We start from the raw sequence: 16,165 nt of genomic DNA on the forward strand, positions 1-16,165 counted from the left end.
AGCTTCACGAGCCCCCTCGTCGCGATGTGAATAAATGAAAGCGTCTGATGCTAAGGCCCGGGCGGTATAGTAGCAGCAGCAAAGACCCTGCTAACCAACCTTAGCAGGTAAGGTTGGTTTACTCTGTATGTACCAGAAAGATACATGATGCATCGCTGGGATCTTCGGCAAAGCTAGCGGTACCTCGCTCTTGGCTGGTATCCATCATTCATTTCATCTCATTTTCTTTTTTCTCTTTCTCTTTCTTCTTTGGCTTCTAGCAGTTCCAGTTCCCATCTAGCTGGCCCAAGTGCACGCCTCTTTTTTCTGTTGGTGAACCAATCAGCCATCATATTCTGGTGACGGTCTGCCCGACCGCCCCCCCTCTCTCATTGTGATTCTCATTCCCATTTGCATCCAGTCCATCTCGTCTCATTTTTCTTCTGCTGCTATTCTTCCCTCTCCTTTCCCAAATCCCCCCTCCTGTTCTAATACATCTCGGATCTGCCTCTGATTTATTTCTCACTCCCAGCTCTTGGGTCCATCCATTTAGGTCACTTTTACCTTTTGTACCGCTCCCCATAGCGCCTATGATATCCTAATCCTCCACAATAACCGCCATCGCCATCGCCATCCATAGCCTTTCGCCTCTCGCATCCATCGGCGCATCGTCGTCACCAATAAAAGATTACTTTGCCGCTTTGTTCTCGTCAACGATTGATCAATTTCGCAACGAATTGTTGCTCGCAAGAACTCACTATCAAGAGTCGCACCACTGAGCATTATACGTAAGTCTAGTTCTATTCTGGTATCATGTTTTATCATTCAGTCAATCCATCTTCATCGTGAGTCTCCAAATCATCACCCAAAAAGAATCTCATACACGCCCCCCAAGTCTCCACCAACCCCCCAGGCGACCTAAAATGTCCCTACCTCCTCTAGTCTAGAGCCCCCGGCCCCCTCCACCCCCTGGGCCAGGGGATGTGCGAGAGATTCCGCCCTGGGCTGGGCCTTTTTGGCCTGGCGTTCACACTGGCTGTTCTGCTCTACTCTACCTACTACTCTGCTTTGGTCTTTGTTGGCACGACTCGTGTGTCGTGCCCCAAATTGCAGCCTCCTCCCCCCAGTTACCACGCTACGCCCAAAGCTACTTCTGCATCTCCTTTTCTCTTCCTACACTCCACCTTACCTCAACCTTACATCGCCTTCGCTTTGTCTCGCTTCTTTTTCCATCTCATCTCTTTTCTCTTCTCTATACCTTGACAAGTCGGAAGTGCTTTCGCTCCGCCATAAACAGTCCTTCGTTCTTCTCGTCACGACCTGCGAGCATTGTTAATAACTAACGTCGACGGCTTTAGCCCAGACCATATCTTGCGACATCGACAACGACACAGCAAATACCGCGTCGCTCACCTCATTTAATCAATTTCAGTAATTCTTTTTCGCCGTTTCGAAGCAAAGCCAAACTACCGTCACGATGGGTTGCGGAATGAGCACAGAGGAGAAGGAGGGCAAGGCCCGTAACGAGGAGATCGAGAACCAGCTCAAGCGCGACAAGATGATGCAGAGAAACGAGATCAAGATGCTGCTGCTCGGTATGTTTGCGACCCAGCCAGGCTGCTTTCGCGACTAGAAACCCAACGAAATCGCGACGCATCGCCTGTTATCTACTACCACGGACGCCTTCTGACACATTCTTCTAGGTGCCGGTGAATCCGGAAAATCTACTATCCTGAAGCAGATGAAGCTTATCCACGAGGGTGGCTACTCGCGCGATGAGCGAGAATCCTTCAAGGAAATCATCTTCAGCAACACCGTCCAGTCAATGCGCGTTATTCTCGAGGCTATGGAGTCTCTCGAGCTTCCTCTTGAGGACCAGCGCATGGAGTACCACGTCCAGACCATCTTCATGCAACCAGCCCAGATTGAAGGCGATGTCCTCCCTCCTGAGGTTGGCAGTGCCATTGAGGCTCTGTGGAAGGACCGTGGTGTGCAAGAGTGTTTCAAGCGCTCACGCGAATACCAGCTCAACGACTCTGCTCGATAGTATGTAAAACCGGTGCGATTGTTTGTTGGCCCAACTAACCATCCCTAGCTACTTTGACAACATTGCACGTATCGCTGCTCCCGATTACATGCCTAACGACCAGGACGTTCTCCGATCTCGTGTCAAGACCACAGGTATCACCGAGACCACTTTCATCATCGGCGATCTCACATACCGAATGTTCGACGTTGGTGGCCAAAGATCCGAGCGAAAGAAGTGGATTCACTGCTTCGAGAACGTCACCACCATTCTTTTCCTGGTCGCCATCTCCGAATACGATCAGCTCCTTTTCGAAGATGAGACCGTCAACCGAATGCAGGAGGCCCTTACTCTGTTCGACTCCATCTGCAACTCAAGGTGGTTCATCAAGACATCGATCATTCTGTTCCTCAACAAGATCGATCGATTCAAGGAGAAGCTGCCTGTCAGCCCCATGAAGAACTACTTCCCCGACTACGAGGGCGGCGACGACTACGCTGCGGCTTGCGATTATATCCTTAACCGCTTCGTCAGCTTGAACCAACACGAGACCAAGCAGATCTACACCCATTTCACCTGCGCCACCGATACCACTCAGATCCGCTTTGTTATGGCGGCTGTCAACGGTAAGTTTATTCGCATGATGGTAAACAGAGCCTTTTTCTAACGCATCCCAGATATCATTATCCAAGAGAACCTTCGTCTCTGTGGTCTTATCTAAATGATTTTTTTCTTGCTGTCACTAAAACACGAATACCCTCGATCTTAATAACGACACTGCTTAGATGGGCCACGGGGAAATGGCTCACGATTTTTTCTTGTACTCGTCATGCCAAGGGAGCGGAGGCACGGTGTTAACTGCGCAACTCCTTTGGCTGGCGCCGGTTACCAATGGTCCGGCTCATCCAGTACGCTAGATATACTGCTAGTTTTGGCTGCGCCCAGGTCGACCTTGGTTCCGTTTCTTTGTAAGGATTTTGCCTGGTTGATGGATGGGAGTTGCCTTGTATCACAAAAACGTCTTTTTAAAGGGAGAAAGATTTTTTAAGACCAGTCGACCACGGACGATAGGGCCGCGAAGGCCCGTGGTCACGGCCGCCCATGACGTCGGGGAAGATATGATTTGCCCGTTCAAGAGCGTGATGAACGAGGCCGAAGGAAAGGTTCATTATTTGCATCTAAACAGTGCGGGCGACAGGAGGATGGAAGGTGGTCATCTATTTTGTTTAATTACGAAGCTCTTTTCCTACCATGCGTTCATTGTTCGTTCCTCACTACCCGTTGCTTTAGCATTGTCTGTCTACACGTCCGCCCATGGTGTTTTACGCTTAATTTTCAAAACTATCAAGTATATCGACTGTAAAGTTCCCATTGCTTCCACACGTTTCTCATCTTTAAAAACAAGTATACCTCCTCAAACGGAACATCATGTTCTGCCGTCTTAACCCAGTTTGATATTGATTTTGTCTCGACTCACCTTTCTTTCCTCACTCTCCGACATTTCCTCTCATTGTTGACACATGCCTGTTTATGTCCAGGCTCACCCAAGGTTGATCAGCACGCGCTACCCACGCACGTTTCTCGACGGGAGCGAATCCGAGTCACCCTACAGAAGAAGGATGGGGACTATTGTCTCTGGTGATGAGACATGCATAGATCTGATCTGTGTTAGACATGTTGTTGGTCATCGCACACGGTGACCTGTCGATAGACAAACAACCACAGTCATGTGACTTTGTCTCCATGTAGTGCGAGTTGATGGCGGTTCAAGACAACATTTCAAAAGTAGGTTGTCCCTGGTCATGGAGACTAGGTATCTGTTGATTCACGCATTATGTCACATTTAGAAGCCCAGTGATGTTGCTATTCTCTCAATTTGCACTACCAAACATACAGGCCTTGATTCTATCTGAACTAGCTGACATGATGTTTCTCGTCTCCATACTGCGCTCTTGGGACGGACGAACCATCCCGGAGCCTCGCAGTAGGCTCACATGAGAATCAACCGGATGCTGCTGTTCAATATTAGCCCTGATCCAGGTCAGGCTGTGTTGCCCCCCTCCAAAAAAAAGGCATTGCCAGATTCTCTCGGTTTCTCAGAGATTGCTGGCATCGCTGGTGAAATTATGCCAGCCGTGCCGATGTTTTCGCTTTGATGTGTGCTCCTATAAGGGAGCATCTTGTACTTTCCCCGCCCTTGCAAGGAGTGGCTTCACTGTTCGTGTGAAAGCCTGAACTGCCATTACTCTTCCGTTATACACAATCGTACGGTAAAGAGATGAATCGGCAAAGGTGTGGATGCTGACAGTGTTGATACAATTTCCGTATAAAATCAATCGATCCAGTATGGTGAGAAAAGAAAAGAAATCTCGCAAAAGGAAATAGTGAAAAGTGTCGATCCTGATACAGTGGTGTACAATCTTCTCGCGCAGTCGTAGGCGAGATAAGTTTCCAATCGTAAACTTGGGACATGATTCTGAAAAGTTGCGACGAACTCATATGGGTTAAGATCCGTAGGAATCCTATATGTCCAAGTATCGAGTTGGTATGTAACGGAGCCTAGCATATCATATCCAGTTAGTGAACGGTTGCAAGACATGGCCTCAAGTGGTGAGACTTACCGCGTCGGCTCTACTCTAGTAAATGTTTTTGTCGGTTTTCTTTTTTTCTGATGTCTGCTCTCTTCTGTAGGGTCCTTCTATTTTCCCCATTGTCTGCAGTTGACCAGGGTATTGGGCGTGAATGAATACTAGCTGATTCAATCCTGGAAAGGTCGCTCGTTCATTCGCGGTGACGGTACAGTGGCAAGATGAATTAGTTCTCTTCATCGGAACCGTTCTCTTCATCAGAACCGTTCTCTTCATCGGAACCGAGCTCTTCATCAGAACCGAGCTCTTCGACAGTTGAGGAAGAAGGGGTAGCATCCTGAGCCGCGCGTTGGGCCATCATGAGGTAACCCGCGGGGGTTTGGATGAACTCCTGAAATTCACCCACGCGACTGCCAAGCTCAATAGCAGCACTCTCCACTCGCGAAATGAGTCTATCCAGAGGGGTTCCAGAAATGCCAGTCTGGATGGCCTCGTTGATCAGGTCAGCGGTTGAGCTGGGCAGGTTCTAGTTACCAGCGTTGACACCGATTCTTTGCAGGCGCTCGAGGGGAGTCTCCTTCTGGGTAGCTGTCTGGCCGTTGGCGTATTCCAAATACTGTTGGCCGGGAACATTGTTTGTTCCAGGGAGTATGGCAGGCATACGCATAGTAGGAATACGCATGGACTGCATCTGCATCTGCAGGGCAGGGAACGGCGCAGGGAGAAATAGGCAAGCCTGATTGTCGTCTATCATGTTGATTAGCGTTGTTTTTATTGCCGGCACTTGACTGTCTAAATAAACTTACCATGAAAAGTACAACGGGATCCGCTCGCGTTGTACCAGCAGTTAGTGCAACTGCCGCACATTTGACCGTCATAGATAACACATTCGTGCCAGGGACCGTGGCTTCTCGAGCAGTTCTTGCAAGCGGTCTGAACCCGAACACCGGTAAGGTGGCACAGAAGAGCTTCGGCATTGCTACGCCGCGACACATTGAGTTTTGTATTGCGGTTTCTCTGGCTTGCTGGACGTACTGCCAGCTCGTCAAACAATCTCTTTGCAAGTGAGCTTTTGGCGTTCAGTTTTTTGCCGAACATTCGAGAGGCGACGTTTCCAGCGGTTTCGCCATGGTAAGTGGTGGGCACAAGTTGCCAGGTATAACCAGGTGGTGCTGGGCCTTGAAGAGCAGTGTTGTCTTCATTCGCGACATTACCTTCATTCTCATCGTCGTCCTCGTCTTGGTCATTCTCACTATCGTTGTCATTCTCCTCTTCTTCGTCCTCGTTGGTCTCTTCATCAGCAGAGCTATCAACGGATTCGTTCGAGGAGGCATTTTCGGCAGCTGAAGGGTGATCTTCAGGATCCTGAGGGGTCTCCTGGTCATCGCTTTCAGGCTCCTGTACTCGCTCTTCCTTGACCGGGTTCTGTGTGTTGGTCTTTTTGGTGGCAGCAGCCTTGGCAGCAGCTACAGAGTTGCTGATACGTCGAGAAGAACGACTCCCGATAGGGTTGTTTCGGGCGCTCATAGAGCGCTGACCCTTGGCCTTGGGCATCTTTTCGATGATTGGAAGAGAGTAAGAGAAAATAAGTGTTCTTTTTTTTTTCTCCCTCCGCTGTAGGTATCTTGAGGTTGATGATATAAAGGTTGGCTTACACAAAAGCGTTTAAAAATAGACGGTAGGGAGTGTATTTAGAAGTAAGGTGCCCAGCGACGTAGGTGAGTGGTTATCGGGGTAAGGTTACAGGGAAGAAAAGTGGGAGAACGGAGAGAGAACACAAGCTGGGGCGTGAGAGAGTGGAGGTGGAGTGAGAGAGCGCTTTGCGAGAAACCGGGGGGGACAAGATTAGGGTGACCCACAGTAAACAGAGATGGGTACGAATAGCGCGCTCACACGGTGCGATTTCGCGTTTTTACTTGATTTGAGAGAATCATTTTTTTCGCGGTCAGCGATTGTTTAAATTAATGATAGCGCGTATGCCTAGCCACTGTGCCTAGGTTAGGGTGGTGGTTGGTCATCTCATAATCGTAGGTGAGTATCAAGTGGTGGTTCTGATCGGTGTCAGAAGAACAATGATATCCAAGCCACAACGTAACAACTCAGTACCTAGTAGGTACCTATTATCTTCAACTGTTTATCTTCTATCTAATGAATAGAACTTGTCTAACATAAGAAGTTGACAAAGTGTTGGCATCTCATCTTTTCTTCTGGTAATTGAACTGTGTACAACTGTGTTTGAATACTGCATGTTTCGATAAATATACAATCCCAGCCGAATCACTCTTAGAGGTACACAATGAGATCGTCCATATTCACTAACATCGCTTTAACAGCTTGTATTCAGTCTCCAAATACTCTATGTACCAGCACCGGCAGCCTTTTCCCAAATACCATCTCCTCGTCCCTCCGTGAGTTCCTTCCACTGCATCGCAAACTCCATCAGTCCACCCTGGCCAGCCATGCTTGCATCCACAACCTCCTTTGGCAGCTTATGAGCCGAATATTGTGGGCTGCTAAAGTTGTAAGCAGCCGGATCGTCCTTCGCTATGATCCGAAACTCAGGGCGCATTTCAGGTTGGTACTCGACATCTTCGTCAACATCCTCGCCTTCAGTAGCTGTATCGTCACCGCTAACATCCGGGCCAGCCTCACTGCTCGATGTGCCATAAAGGGGTTTAGGGACGTCCATTTCCAAAAGCTCTTGCCACCCGAAGAGGAGACTGTCTGTACGAGTTGCCCATGGGTTTATATCCATCAGTCTGACCTTTCCAAGTCCGTCCTTCTCGAAAGAGTTCTCAGGAACGTAGACATCAAAGACGAAGCTAGCGTCGGGGAAAGTCAGTCTCAATTTGTCATGGAAGAAATCTTTAATCTTCCGCCATAACTGTGGTCGAATCTGCTCGAGGAAAGCGTAGTGGTTGAGGTCTCTTTGTGTAATTCCAATGAGCGTCCGGTGCCTCACAAAGCATCGAAACTCGAGGGCAGCATGAGGGGAGAAGAACGGTCTCAGAACAAGAATGGGTGCATATGGCCGAGAGGGGGGCGCCGAGGTGCAGTCGTCAAAGGCATGATCGAGATCGTGAGATACGAAGGAGGACGACTTGAGAAGGAGATAGATGTCGTTGGGTGTCGTGCATTTGAGTGTGTTCTGGTGAGGTGAAATCCACTTTGCATCCTTAGGCGATGACCAATTCAACTTGGGCGCCACTGAGCCACCCAATTCAGCAATCGTCTCCTTGATGAGATTGTGTGTCTCTGGGAATCTTTGGTTTGGTGGTAATCTCTCAGGCTCATCATCTTCGTCGTCTGATGATTCAGGATCTTGGGCCTGTGGTCTCGTAGATGTGTTGGATGATGCGTGCCACTCTTCCTCTGGTTCATCTTGATGCTCGTCGTCATCCGCCAGGACAATACCATCTTCATGAAGGTATTCGACGAAAGCCGGAGGGAGGGGGATTATACGCGATTGGAGACAAGAGCTTCTGTACTTGGGAAACCAAGAGTCGTAGGAGCAGTTTTGAATATGATCTTTGGTGACAGGGGGGAAGACAAGTTCAGGCGCATCGCCTTCGTTGTCAGCATCAGCTGAAGAAGGAACGTGAGGCATCGTGAACTAGCGGTATAAGATTTCAAAAACGGAGATTCCCTTATCCTAAATTTGAACTCAAATGGCACCAGTTTCAGGAAAGTAAATATCGAGTCGTCCTGTTAATATTCAAGTGTTGACTGACTCACTTACAAATTCCATCGAAATATTCTATGCCCCTCCAACATGGAGGGGCGACTGTTCTTATCTTATCAGTTGTAAAGGGTAGGCGGTGAGACAATGATAACATTATGGCAGGGAAGGGTCCAAATCGCTACATCACTTAGATCCACATGTCACTGTCGCAAACATAACAAACTTCATTGCATATAGCATTACCATTCCGCATCAGTCGCTTCTTCTATAAAGGAGATACTTTGCCTCTTAAAGAACTGGACTCTTCATTATCAACCAAACATGTCCGACAACGTTGGTCTCAACACCCCTCGGGGCAGTGGTACCTCAGGCTACGTCCAGCGCAACCTTGCTCACATCAAGCCCCGGGACTATGGCGCCCCTTATCCCAAGGACCTCGATAGCTTGAGACATAAGCAACGGCAACCAGACAAGGGAATCTTGGAACATGACCGCAAGCGCGAGGTCGAAGTTAAGGTTTTCGATCTCAGAGACAAGCTAGAAGAGGAAGAGTGCGTCCCTCAATGTTTCAATTGTGCCTTTACTTATGCTGACAAACACAGGGTCGATGAGGATGAGATTGACAAGCGTTGCGATGAGCTTCGACAGAAATTGCTTGCCGAGATGAACTTGGGAAGGCGAGGAGGAGGTCCCAAGAAGTCATTCAAGCAGCACCAGGTTCACGAGATGGCGGATGCCAAAATCAAGGAGAGCGAGCGACTACGGAAAGCATTGAAGATCAGCGCTGACTACGAGGAGGGTGGTCACTGGAAGCGACAAGAAGAGAGGTTACGCAGCGCCTTGGAGAAGGAGGACAATGATGAGGAAGAAAGAGGGAAAGTGAGCCCACCCAGGGACTGATCCAGCCTGAGAGAGCGCAGTCGAGTTTTGTTCTTGTCTTTTTGAAATGGTCACTGTCTGGGGGAGTTTTACCATTTGCAGGGTACTCCTTGTGCTACTGCGGGAGACTTCGATCTACGACGGCTGGACGCATTAAGAGAAACGGGCATTTGCTATATGCATAGTTCAAGTCTGGAGAATTGTCAGTTTGGGTCTTGTTTGTCTGCTATTCCGCACATGGCGCAGGGCGTTCGAGACTTTGGGACTGGGGTCGGATATCATCCATCCATATGTCTGTCCACTTTGGTTTATTGGTATAGGGTAGTTTTTGCATCAGAGACTGTCTGCCTTGTCAACTATCTTGCTACAGTAATCTGGTGATTGATCATATAAACTCAATGTATTTACTATGTGTTATTTTAATTATTATTATTTGTTTATATTCTTCCGTGTTTATAGTCACAGTGTGGTCATAAGCAGATCCAACAGAACATGCCATGATGACTACGATATATGCTTAAACTCGTAAAATGAAGTAGTAATTAAAACCTGGATGCATATGTCTATATCAAACAAACAAGTCAAAATCAAGAAAAAAAAACCTACATGAATGATATTATTATTATTATTATTATTATTATTATTATAGTAGTAACCTTTCACTGTAGTTCATCTCATTATCGTATATGTATAATTCCAGGGATCAGGTGGTGTAAGTTGCGACGTGGCTTACCACACACAGGCTCGAGCCACAAAAACCCACTGTAGCTTGAGCTTCCTTGAACCTCACACGTCACTGAAACACCAAAGACTTGTCGCAGAGACATCGCAAACCCAAGAGATCGACCACCGAAGAAAATAACCATGGCGCGACTTTCGCAACCGACAAGCCCGTCGCTTAACAGAAGCGCAATTGATATTGCTTCAGAAGAGCTTGGAAATCTGCTCTCGCGATTACAAAAGACCGTTCTACATACCGATAACGACCGCGAACGAAGACTACGATCCAGCGAGTTTGAAAGAGCAAGAGTGGCATCTGTAAGAGCAGACATAACTATTTCCATTCGAATACAAACTAATATTGGCTACAGAACCTTGAATACGCACGGAATGCATTATCAAAATTGGAACACGATGCGATGGCAATCAAAGCCCCAGGTCGACGAGCTGAAGTACAGGGAGACTTGAACGGGAAACGAGAGCTATTAGAACTGCTTCTGGACCGACTAGAAGACTTGAGACAGGTGATTGTCGACTCGAAAAGGAGGTGGACGATTGGCTGATATATCAATAGGTGGCACTTGATGAAGACGATGACGATGCAAGTACCGACGAAGAAGACATTCTTTCAGAGATAATACCCACACCTAGCGACAGTATAATGGGCTCTATATCAACAGGACAGCCAACTGAAAGCTCGTGGCAAGAAGATGATGCCGAATTAGAACTCCCAGAGACAACAGAAATACCAGCAACGACAGCTTCAACTTCAACCCTGCCGTCAGTGCCCACCTCAACAGCAGCCCCTGAGACTGCCCAACCTGTACAACATACCCAGCAACCCACCCAAACATCACAAACACTTAAACCACGAGGTACAAATACATCACCATTGCCTTCTTCACACTCAACCGCACGCGCCGCCCTCTTTGCCAACCGCGGTAAACCCTCCACGCCCCAAACCTCAACAGCAACAGCCGAGGCTTTGCTTGACCGTCAACGCTCTGAACAGGAAGCCCTCTCTGAATCGATCTTGCAGATGGCGGGCGCCCTCAAGTCAAGTTCACAGAGGTTCTCTGATACCCTCGAGGCGGATAAGGACGTGGTAGGTCGTGCGAGTGAGGGCATGGATAAGACGGAGCAGAGTATGGAGGCGGCAAGGGGTCGGATGGGTACGTTGAAGAGGATGACGGAAGGAAAGGGATACATTGGGAGGCTCAAGCTGTATGCCATGGTGTACGGTCTTATGCTTGTGTGTTTCTTGGTTGTCTTCTTTATGCCCAAGTTGAGATTTTAGGGGGGAGTTGAGGCTCGAGACCCGTAATTGGGCCGAGGCATAGTTACCAAAGAATACGTAGCAACAGCCTACAAATGACACATAAACTCAAGGGCTGCGATGCCGAGCTATGCCTTGCGTTGTCTGAAACCAATGCCATTATCCTGTTGCACAAAAAGTCCTAGTCATTAGTTATGAAGTTTATGTTCAATGAGTTGCAAATATGCTCTAGCATGTACTAATTCTCGTAAAGCATAGAATGGTATGATGTACATAAGTTAGCTAATCTTTGTACCATGTCTTGGCCATGATCTTGCTACCGTCGTAAACCATAAACCCCAATCCAAGTCTCCCTAGCAACAGCTACCATAATCATTGCTTTTGGTATTTTGAATCCCCTCCGTTGCCCCGATTAATTTCGTAAAGCAACATTTCATAAGAAACTCGTCTACATGACCCTAAGAAGGGCGAGGAAGCAAACCTGCGAAATCACCTAGCCTCCCGATGGATTCCTAAGTTAATGGTTCTCGTGGTTCAAATTCCAGCGAAATTCCCATCCCGGTTTCTTTGTCGAAGATCACGAGAGGTTCGCTGGACGACTCTGAGATACCATTCTCATCGATGGATGGGGCTGGAGTAGCAGGTTTGGCTGGAGACATAGGAGTATCCTCTGGATCTGGAGGGGCTGAGCCAGCCGGTGTACTTTTGGGCTCTGTCTCCATCTCATGCGGGGGAGTCTCGAGTCTTCCCTTAGATTGTGTGCTGCAATCCTCGGTTCCGGTGGACTGAGTGTCGATAGTAGGAGTACTATCCTCAATCGGTGCGTCATCTGGTTTGGGAGGCGATGTGATCTTTTTCGCATCACGTTCAGGGCTTCCAGGGCTAGTATCTGAGTTCTGTTCCTGAGCTGGCTTAGACTCTTGCTCTGTTTCCTGGTACTCGTCCTCCGAAACAACGGTAGAGTCAGGTGGCGGAGTCATGACAACATCTTCATCCCCAAAGGGTCTTGGGCCCATGTCGGATTCGTTCTCTGATGAGTCTTTTGTGACCTCGGAATTCTCAACTGGGGGCCACGGGAGTCCCAGAATATGCGCGTTGATCTCTCGGCTATAGTCAAGGTCATGTCGGAGGCGCCGTCCGACAGATCTTCCTTTGGCCTATATATCATGAGCACATTACATTGGAACAGACCAGGGGGATTGACATACTGGAGGAGCATACTGAAAGTAGGAGCTTGGCTGTGTGTTGGCTAGAGACACACGATCTTGCCACTCAATGCCAGTCTTCTTCTTGAAGAAATCCATGAAAAGGTCCATCTCCTGCCGCCACAACCCTTCATAAGGGCTAGGGCGGTGATAGGATGGCTTAGAGCTGCCTTTCTTCTTAAGAAATCGGGCAGCGAACAAGTACAAGTGTGGTTTTGCATTGGATTCCCACAACTGGGTAGATATAATCAGTATAAGTGATAGGCTGCGTGCGGCATGATGTAACTCACGTAGAGGGTGTATTTCTGGCCGATTTCGCCGGTCGCTTCATCATCCCGAGTGATGTCAACCTCGTAGACAAAGTTGAGACGATCTCGATAGAGGTGGTAGAAGTCTGCGAAGCTGTTAGTCTGAATTGCAAACGAACAACTGAGAGAACGCCGTACTCGTGTTGACAAATTTCTTGCCCAGTTGGATGCCTTTCTCCCATCGTTCTTTCTCTCGTCTTTTGGCGTTCTGCTTCGCCTGAAGGCTTCTCATGGAGTAGTCCCTCTCTGGCAACCTCTTTTCATGGACCGTGGAGAATTCGAACCAGTCAGAGTGGATGATCGAAACATTCTTGGGTCCTTTCAGGGCCTTCTTAACTGCTAATTATAAGCGGATGTAATCGAACCAAGGGGAATAATGCCATACTCCTGGGGACTTTTTCGTCCCACTGCTCTCTAGTGCAGAGGAGATGAGTGACACTCTCGTCGAAATCATCTAGGAAGATGCCTTTTCGTAGAGAAGTCCATCGCTTCAGATTGTCGACGGTGAATTGACCAGGAAGAGGTCCCGCCGCGGCGAAGACCTTTCCTTTAAATATCTGACTGGGCATTTGTGTTGCTTGGTTGTCTCGAGATGTAGTTGTTAAAGTAGGAGGGATGGTGATAGCTGATGGAAAGCACGAGCTTGCGTTGACAATGAGAACCGAACGATGTCGAAAGGATAGAACAAGATATGATAAAGCCTTGGGGAGAATATATGAAGGAAGGAAACGAATATGAAGGGCCAAGGGGAAGGAGTCGAAGAGTGAAATGCTTGGAATTGATCAAATAATGAGATCGAAGTGTGTGAAGAGATGAATAAGTTAAATAAGAAAGTGAGAGTAAAGAGATCGAAGAAATGTAAGTTGGAGAGACGAAGAAAATAATAAAATAATTTCTGCCTACAAAGATTGACGGGTACACACAATGAGAGAGAGGTCGGCCGGTAGGCAGTGATTCAGAGCTGCAGTACCGGGCAGCTTTCAAAACCGACAAACGCCAATGCCAACGGCACACCTGCGAGTTAGCCAAATTTTGAGTGCAGCCGCTCCGCACTGTCAATGGCTGTACGAGTAAATTTTAGACTCGCAGTTGGGATTTGTGAATAAATAAATAAATCTATCTAATATTCTATCGGATTTCTTTAGCGGCCTTGATGAATGCCGTGATCTTGTCGAGACTTTGCTTTCCATCCTCCTCTACGCCACTGCTCACATCAACACCAATCACGCGGTCAGCTAGGGGGCCCAAAGCCTTGACAGACTCAGCGACATTGTCGGGGTTGAGGCCACCTGCCAAAAAGACACGGAGTTCAGGGTCACTCTCCAGGACAGCTTGAACATTTGCAACGTTAAGAAGCTTGCCAGAACCAGAGCCCGAATCGAGGAGAGGAACCGTGTGGTATCCGCGACGACCAATGCCAACCTGGCTCGGCTTGAAGCATCGGACAACTGGTACAGGGATTAGGTTGGCCCACTCAATAGGCTCATCACCATGTAGCTGCACAAGATCGAGGTTGTATTGCTTCTGCTTCTCAAGGACCTCGCTCAGGGGCTGGTTCTGGAAGATGCCGACAAGCTGAGGTCGGGGACTGCTGAGTCTCTGGGTTGCAGCCTCGAAAAAGTCCTTGGCTTTGTTATCCACTGCTGACACTTGTGTTTCATACTTTCGAGTGCTGGAGAAAGTGTGCACAGCTTCTGAAATGGCAAGGGCGGTCTCGTGTGAGATGCATCGCTTGGCGCTGGGGACAAGACAGATGCCAACAAAGTCTGCCCCTGACTCGGCAGCCCTTCGCGCAGCTTCGGCACTTCGAGTGCCGCAGATCTTGACATACAAAGATGGTGCAACACCAGTCTTGGCTGCAGGCTCGGTTCCAGAGCACAGCTGACTGATAAAAACACTGGCGTCAGGCGCCTTCATAATGGCCTCACCGACAAGAACAGCATTGACACCATCCCTCTTGTTCATTAGAACGTCATCGTGAGTGTTGATGCCGCTAAGTGCGCAGATGATTGTAGATTCTGGCACCATGCTGCGTAGCCGGCCGGTTGTGTTGAGATCCACCTCAAAGCTCTCCAGGTTACGGTTGTTGACGCCGATGACCTTGGCACCCAGCTTGACTGCTGTTGTCATCTCTTCAGCATTCTGAACCTCGACGAGGGGCTCCATTCCCAGCTGAAGAGAGTAGTTGTATAGACGATGCAGAAGTTCAGTGTCAAGCATCTTGACAATGAGAAGAACAGTATCAGCACCAGCCAATCGGGCCTCGAGAATTTGATACTCATCAAAGATGAATTCCTTTCGCAGAATTGCGGGCCTGTTAGGCATGCCGTCTAAAACTTGTCGGACTGCCCTCAAATCTTCAATGCTGCCCTTGAACCACTCAGGCTCTGTCAGAACAGAAATGACACTCGCACCCGCCAAGGCGTACTTTCGAGCCTGGGCAGGAGCAGAGATATCAAGAGCAAATATACCCTTTGAAGGAGAACCCCGCTTGATTTCAGCCATGAGAGCAACATCAAAGGGAGACTCCCGTAGCCGGCTAACAAGAGGAATCTGGGGAGGGGCGGCATTCAGATCATAAGCGACCTGGAGGTCCTCGAACCTCTGAGAAGGAATCTGCTTCTGAGCGTCTACTGCAGCCTTTCGGTTTGCGTAAATCCGCTGCAGAATGTTGTTGGTCTTTTTAGACTTGGGCGCTGCCGAGTTGTCACTGGCAACAGTGCCCGACTTTTGGAACTGGGTGTTTTCCTCCCAAGTACCTCCTTGCATATGCAGAAAGTTTGTGATCATGGCTCGTCCACCTTCGGTCAAAATACTCTCAGGGTGGAATTGAACACCCTCAATTGTGTACTTCTTGTGACGCACGCCTTGAATGACACCAGGAGAGCCATCAGGCTTGGCAACCCAGGAGGAGATCTCCAAGTCCTCAGGCAGAGTAACATGGGTTCCGGCAAGAGAGTGATATCGAGTAACTGGTACACCCTGGCTTAGACCGGAGAAGACACCCTTGGAGTCATGGGTCAAAGGTGAAGTCTTGCCGTGAAGCCACTCACCAGCGGAGCTGACTTCTCCACCGTAGACATTGAAGATGCATTGGCTGTGACGATGTTAGAGATATCGAAACCCCGAGGACTCTCATAGACTTACAGGCCCATACAAACACCAAAGATTGGGACTTTGCCTGCAAAGTGCTTGATGACATCGCGGCTCACTCCAGAGTCAGTCTCGGGATGTCCGGGTCCAGGGCTAATAATGATCTGAGTGGGTTTCTTGGCAACCAATTCCTCCACGGTAACCTTGTCATTTCGATAGACAGTAACCGTAGCTCCAGCAAGAACAAGGTACTGGTAAATGTTCCAAGTGAAAGAGTCGTAGTTGTCAATGACAATAAGATTGGAAGCGGTCGGGATCGGAGGTGAGGGATCACCTTGGTGAGGAGAGTGATCAATGATATCTGAGGAACCCATTTTTGAACACGAACAAGAATGAAGAAAGAAAACCG

The 16,165-nt window shown here is 48.5% G+C and overlaps 7 protein-coding genes across 7 annotated transcripts; 3 read left to right on the forward strand and 4 right to left on the reverse strand.

The window, feature by feature from the left end:
• The first annotated feature begins 1,165 nt into the window (after nt 1-1,165).
• FGSG_05535 (uncharacterized protein) lies at nt 1,166-3,413 on the forward strand. Its single transcript, XM_011325781.1, has 4 exons — nt 1,166-1,574; nt 1,683-2,025; nt 2,075-2,631; nt 2,683-3,413. The coding sequence occupies exons 1-4, from the start codon at nt 1,457-1,459 to the stop codon at nt 2,724-2,726; spliced, it is 1,062 nt and encodes a 353-aa protein (XP_011324083.1). The 5' UTR covers nt 1,166-1,456; the 3' UTR covers nt 2,727-3,413.
• A 1,406-nt stretch (nt 3,414-4,819) lies between these two features.
• On the reverse strand, nt 4,820-6,147 carry FGSG_05536 (uncharacterized protein; the record flags this gene model as incomplete). Its single annotated transcript, XM_011325782.1, has 3 exons — nt 4,820-5,031; nt 5,128-5,340; nt 5,400-6,147. The coding sequence occupies 3 exons, from the start codon at nt 6,145-6,147 to the stop codon at nt 4,820-4,822; spliced, it is 1,173 nt and encodes a 390-aa protein (XP_011324084.1).
• Nucleotides 6,148-6,949: 802 nt separating this feature from the next.
• Nucleotides 6,950-8,200, reverse strand: FGSG_05537 (uncharacterized protein; the record flags this gene model as incomplete). The annotated part of the gene is made up of 1 exon (XM_011325783.1): nt 6,950-8,200. One exon carries the CDS (start codon nt 8,198-8,200, stop codon nt 6,950-6,952), a length of 1,251 nt encoding a protein of 416 aa, XP_011324085.1.
• A 396-nt stretch (nt 8,201-8,596) lies between these two features.
• FGSG_05538 (pre-mRNA-splicing factor CWC21) lies at nt 8,597-9,655 on the forward strand (the record flags this gene model as incomplete). The annotated part of the gene is made up of 3 exons (XM_011325784.1): nt 8,597-8,826; nt 8,878-9,154; nt 9,614-9,655. 3 exons carry the CDS (start codon nt 8,597-8,599, stop codon nt 9,653-9,655), a joined length of 549 nt encoding a protein of 182 aa, XP_011324086.1.
• A 336-nt stretch (nt 9,656-9,991) lies between these two features.
• On the forward strand, nt 9,992-11,171 carry FGSG_05539 (uncharacterized protein; the record flags this gene model as incomplete). The annotated part of the gene is made up of 3 exons (XM_011325785.1): nt 9,992-10,192; nt 10,246-10,398; nt 10,449-11,171. The coding sequence occupies exons 1-3, from the start codon at nt 10,019-10,021 to the stop codon at nt 11,169-11,171; spliced, it is 1,050 nt and encodes a 349-aa protein (XP_011324087.1). The 5' UTR covers nt 9,992-10,018.
• A 491-nt stretch (nt 11,172-11,662) lies between these two features.
• Nucleotides 11,663-12,895, reverse strand: FGSG_05540 (uncharacterized protein; the record flags this gene model as incomplete). The annotated part of the gene is made up of 4 exons (XM_011325786.1): nt 11,663-12,307; nt 12,359-12,589; nt 12,646-12,728; nt 12,802-12,895. The coding sequence occupies 4 exons, from the start codon at nt 12,893-12,895 to the stop codon at nt 11,663-11,665; spliced, it is 1,053 nt and encodes a 350-aa protein (XP_011324088.1).
• Nucleotides 12,896-13,791: 896 nt separating this feature from the next.
• FGSG_05541 (anthranilate synthase component 2) lies at nt 13,792-16,130 on the reverse strand (the record flags this gene model as incomplete). The annotated part of the gene is made up of 2 exons (XM_011325787.1): nt 13,792-15,760; nt 15,811-16,130. The coding sequence occupies 2 exons, from the start codon at nt 16,128-16,130 to the stop codon at nt 13,792-13,794; spliced, it is 2,289 nt and encodes a 762-aa protein (XP_011324089.1).
• Between the last annotated feature and the right edge of the window lie 35 nt (nt 16,131-16,165).

This window comes from Fusarium graminearum, chromosome 3 (assembly GCF_000240135.3).
Source record: "Fusarium graminearum PH-1 chromosome 3, whole genome shotgun sequence".
In the NCBI taxonomy this organism is placed as follows: domain Eukaryota; kingdom Fungi; phylum Ascomycota; class Sordariomycetes; order Hypocreales; family Nectriaceae; genus Fusarium; species Fusarium graminearum.

Bases quoted from the DNA above. Each gene is read 5' to 3' on its own strand.
- FGSG_05535 (XM_011325781.1), top strand. From the start codon at position 1,457: ATGGGTTGCGGAATGAGCACAGAGGAGAAGGAGGGCAAGGCCCGTAAC. The intron at 1,575-1,682 runs GTATGTTTGCGA...ACATTCTTCTAG, and splicing joins GATCAAGATGCTGCTGCTCG to GTGCCGGTGAATCCGGAAAA. The intron at 2,632-2,682 runs GTAAGTTTATTC...AACGCATCCCAG, and splicing joins TGTTATGGCGGCTGTCAACG to ATATCATTATCCAAGAGAAC.